At 42.7% G+C, this 4,600-nt stretch overlaps 1 protein-coding gene across 1 annotated transcript; it reads left to right on the plus strand.

Annotated features, from left to right (window-relative positions):
• Positions 1–2,697: 2,697 nt before the first annotated feature.
• On the plus strand, positions 2,698–3,636 carry LOC306761366 (olfactory receptor 8G17-like; the record flags this gene model as incomplete). The annotated part of the gene is made up of 1 exon (XM_079247490.1): positions 2,698–3,636. The coding sequence occupies one exon, from the start codon at positions 2,698–2,700 to the stop codon at positions 3,634–3,636; it is 939 nt and encodes a 312-aa protein (XP_079103616.1).
• Positions 3,637–4,600: the final 964 nt, after the last annotated feature.

Below are 4,600 nucleotides of genomic sequence, written 5' to 3' on the forward strand. Positions count from 1 at the left end.
TGATGGTCTTTTAAACACGTCAAAATATAAATATAATGTAGAAACTGCTGATCTCTTTCAGGTAAACAAACGTCATTTTCTCTTCTGTTCTAATCGATATTTAAGTGTCAAAATGTGACATTTACATGTAACAAGATTAAAATTATTTTAAATCATGAACGTCAAATAAAAGTATGCAATGTGAGTCTATAAAAGGCAAGATGTTAACTTGTCTCTGTCTGTATCTGCAGAACTGCTTTAAGTTCTACGTGTTGAGGTTTACAAACCCTAAAACTCTGTCATATCCACCATTTTGTTGCACCTTGTGGGAAACGTCAGCACCCACCTGTGTGGCAATTTCCCACTCAATCCTGACATTTTACGGAATACTGTCACCAGCTTTACATCTACAAACTTGCACATGCACGTGGTATTTTCATTTAATCCGTTTGATGATCAACTTTGTATGAAAGTTCGGGTGAAGAGAGGGGTGGAGCAACCTGGTGGCTACGAAGGATGCCAGACAAGCGTGGGAGGCCCAAACGTGTTGCCAGGTCTGCTGGGGACATTTTGTGGAGTATCCAGTTAGAATAAGTCGAAACTGATACATGAGCAGAACGTCGTCTGAAAAGCAACACTGAGTCCAAATGGGCCATGTTCCATGTTGTTGAAGTGGCTGAGGCCATAAGCTCGTCAGTATCTTCCACGGTGTTCAGCCCCAAACCCAGTGATAAACAATGCCTTCAGGGTCCCATTTCATTTCTCTCCTTTTCTTCATGCTACGTACCTTCTGCAAAACTCCAATGGTGTCTTTTCCTGGTTTTTATAATCTGGACTGCATATTTTGGTCTTCATTAAAGAAGCCAAACATACTTTTCCGTCCATAAAAGTCTGCGTTGAAGACTTGTTTGATGGCACAGATGCATTTCTGGAGCAAAGGCTGAGAAAGCGCCGCACATCAGGTGGTTACATGACAGACATTATCACCACGCTGCATGAATTCTGCATCATGATCCATTACAGTGGTTCTCAAACTGATGTCTCCAGATGATTGTAAAACTGTGTAGAACCTACAATTACCATAAAGATTTTGGCACTTTTACCTGGGCTGCCAGAATTACCAGCAGAATTCACAAAGCTAGTACAATCATTCATTCATTCATTTTCCTAACCGCTTAATCCAATTCAGTGTCACGGGGAAGCTGGAGCCTATCCCAGCAGTCTCTGGGCGAAAGGCAGGCTGGTACATATGTAACATTACAAATCGGAAAATGACCATGCTTATTCTGGTGTCCCTCGAACTGTCCAGATGGAGGTGCCGTTAGGAGTGTTGAGATCCCATCCATGCTCCTTGCTATATCTCTTCTAGTCCTGTTGTAGTAAAAGCTGAGGATTTCCAGATCGTATGTAACATGTAACTGGCAGGTAGACAGATCGACACGCTATCAGGAGGGGGCCAGAGGGCGGACCTCAGAATTCCTTCGCTAGCTTGGTAGTGTCTCATTGTTCCACTAGAAAAACTGAGAGAAGTGGAGAACCCTTTAAGATCCATCCGTTCATTTTCTGCCGTTTATCCAGGGTTGGGTCACAGGGGCCTCAGCAGGGAAGCCCAGACTTCCCTCTCCCCAGCCACATTCTCCAGCTCCACAGCTGGGGGATGTGGCTGGGGAGCTGTTTTAAAAGTCCCAATTTGCCATGTGGCTGCCTTGTCACAGTGGAGAGCCGAATCCATGAAAAATGCTTCATACTTCTGATAGTTTTCAAGCCAAACATTTAAAATATTTATATTTAATATAATGATGATCACTTATTTCATGTTAATATTTATTGTATTCATATTTCATTCATTCATTCATTCATTATCCTATCCGCTTAGTTCCATGAAGGGTCGCAGTGAAGCTGGAACCTATCCCAGCAGTCTTTGGGCGAAAGGCAGGGTACACCCTGGACAGCTCACCAGTCCATCGCAGAGCATATTCATATTTCTTTAGAAATAAAGTTACTCTACTGCGTTGCTCTGAAATATCCCAGTTTGAGCCGTTTTCTGTGAGAAAACTTGATGTTCAGCTGCTTCTTCACCGCATTGAACTGAACCAGAAACTAAACTTGATCCTGCTTATTTATGAAGATGCTCATAATGATCATATTTAATTTAGCCTCTACTCTGCAGGTTAGTAAAACGTTGAACTAATCTTTGGTTTGTTCAGTTTTCTGTACAGATGCTTTAAAACTGTAAAACCTGGTGGTAAAAAGTCGTGGATCGGACAAACGAAACCCATGGTGACCACTTTCAGCATGTTTCTGGATGTTACACGAATGATCAACTGATTCAAACTCTTTAGAAACTCATGTGGGAACTAAAATGTTGTCAGCATGCTCAGGGGACTGTCATCACGTTGCACCACAACTTTCAGACATTCAGGACACAAATGGGAGGTTGGGTGGTGTCACCTGGCTGTGTTGCTTGTCTCTATGGCAACAATGTGACATGGGGCAGGTGAAAACCTTTATAAAGTTTTCACCTGCCCCAGTCCACCTACCACAGTCCACAGGTTCAGTCAGTTGACTGGTGGAGGTTTGGCTGATGAAGAAGAAGAAAAGAAACAACAGGTGATGTTTAAGTCAGTAAAGTTGCAACCCTCGCTTTAGATGGACGCTTACTTCTAATATTCTCTGCACTTCACTGAAAACTTTTTGTCATGTTTGTGTTTCAGGCTGATGGATAACTCCACCTTCAACAGTTACACCCTGCAGATGGAGGGATTAAGCATCACAAAGGCATCCATGTACCCCGTCTTCTTCTTTCTGCTTGTCTGCTACCTGTTCATCATGATAACCAACATAGGCATCATTGTTTTAGTTGTCGTTGACAAAAGTCTCCATCAGCCCATGTATTTACTGCTCTGCAGCCTGTCGGTTAATGACATCATCGGTAATACATACATGTTGCCTCGGTTACTTGTGGACGTCCTGCTGCCTCCATCTGAGCGTCTCATTGGTTATAACCAGTGTGTGCTTCAGGCCTTCATATGTCACATATTTGGGACGGCTTCCCACACAGTGCTCATGATCATGGCCTTTGACAGATACGTGGCCATCTGCAACCCGCTGCGTTACGCCGCCATAATGACCAAGAACATGGTGATGAAGCTGACAGTCGCTGCCTGGGGGGTGGCCGTTGTTCTGGTGGGGATCCTGCTGGGTCTGACCATACGGCTGAACCGATGCAGGACTCTGATTGAAAACCCGTACTGTGACAACGCCTCGTTGTTCAAGCTGTCCTGTGAGAGCGTCGTCATCAACAACATCTACGGTCTGACCTTCACCGTGGTTCTGTTATCAGCCTCCATTGGCAGCATTGTCATCACCTACACCAAGATCACAGTGGTCTGTGTGACAAGTAAGAACGCGTCTCTGAACAGTAAAGCCTTGAAGACCTGCAGCACTCATCTCTTCGTCTACATGATCATGTTTGTATGCGGAAAGATCCACATCCTGCTGCATCGCTTCCCGCAGTACATCGAGTACAGAAGAGCCGCCTCCATCTTGTTTCACATCTTCCCCGGCAGCTTCAACCCCATCATCTACGGACTTCAGTCCAAAGAGATGAAGACTTTTCTGGCAAAGTCCTTCCGATCCAGAAGTTTGAGACAATGAATGTGTTTGTGATTGATTCCTGACGACTCAAAGCTTCCGTGTCAAGCCAATAAAAGGCACCAGACATTGAAACGTTTGAGATCAGCTCGTTTTTGTGACACGTCTAATGTTGGGGTGTCATGTTCGCGTTAGCAGGATGGAAAAGTCCTGACTGTGATGTTGGAATAAAGTTAATATGCAGGAAGAATAAAGTCCATATCTCAGTTTCAGCACCTTTAGTCTAACTGGGAATCGAATGACTTCATTACATTCAGTTTCTAATTTAGTTTCACTCCAGATTTTCATGCATTCTGACGAGAATCCCGACTTTATCCTGTTACCAGAAAGGAATGAAGTGAGTTGTTTGTTTCTATGATTTCCTCTCACACAGACACTCCTGGAGGGAAACTGCTTTTTTCTTTTCTGATTAAAGCATGCTGTGGATAACTGCTCCCTGAATCATCCTCAGCTGGAAAAATGTCTAAAATAATGTGAAAATGACATAATTTTACTGCAAATTACAAATCCTGTAGTTAACAGTCCCAAACGTACCGGAAAATACAGAATTATCCTCTAGTTCAGAGACAAACGTTGCTTCCCATATTGGTTCAATACAAGACGCACTTTGTATCATATTTTCATAACTTTCCATCGGCCTACATGTCAGTCACACATCAACACTTCATCTAAAATGAATGAAGAAAATAAAACAGAAAATACAGCAGCCACTGGCTGGACTCAGTGAAAATGATAAGAAGCGTGTCAGCGACTGTTCAGTTGCGCACGGTGACTGTCTGACATCTGACAGCATCGGGAGAGCAGAATCATATATTTATATGCTGTATTAGCCAATACAGAATAAGTAACATCTATGGCCATGAAAAAACAAAATTTTAATAGATGAAAAGTTTATAAATCCATACAGAAATAAAATATATAGGGAAACATTTATTTATAAAACGTATGTATTTCCTACATTAAAATG

Source organism: Telmatherina bonti (genome assembly GCF_933228915.1).
Source record: "Telmatherina bonti genome assembly, chromosome: 10".
NCBI lineage: Eukaryota > Metazoa > Chordata > Actinopteri > Atheriniformes > Telmatherinidae > Telmatherina > Telmatherina bonti.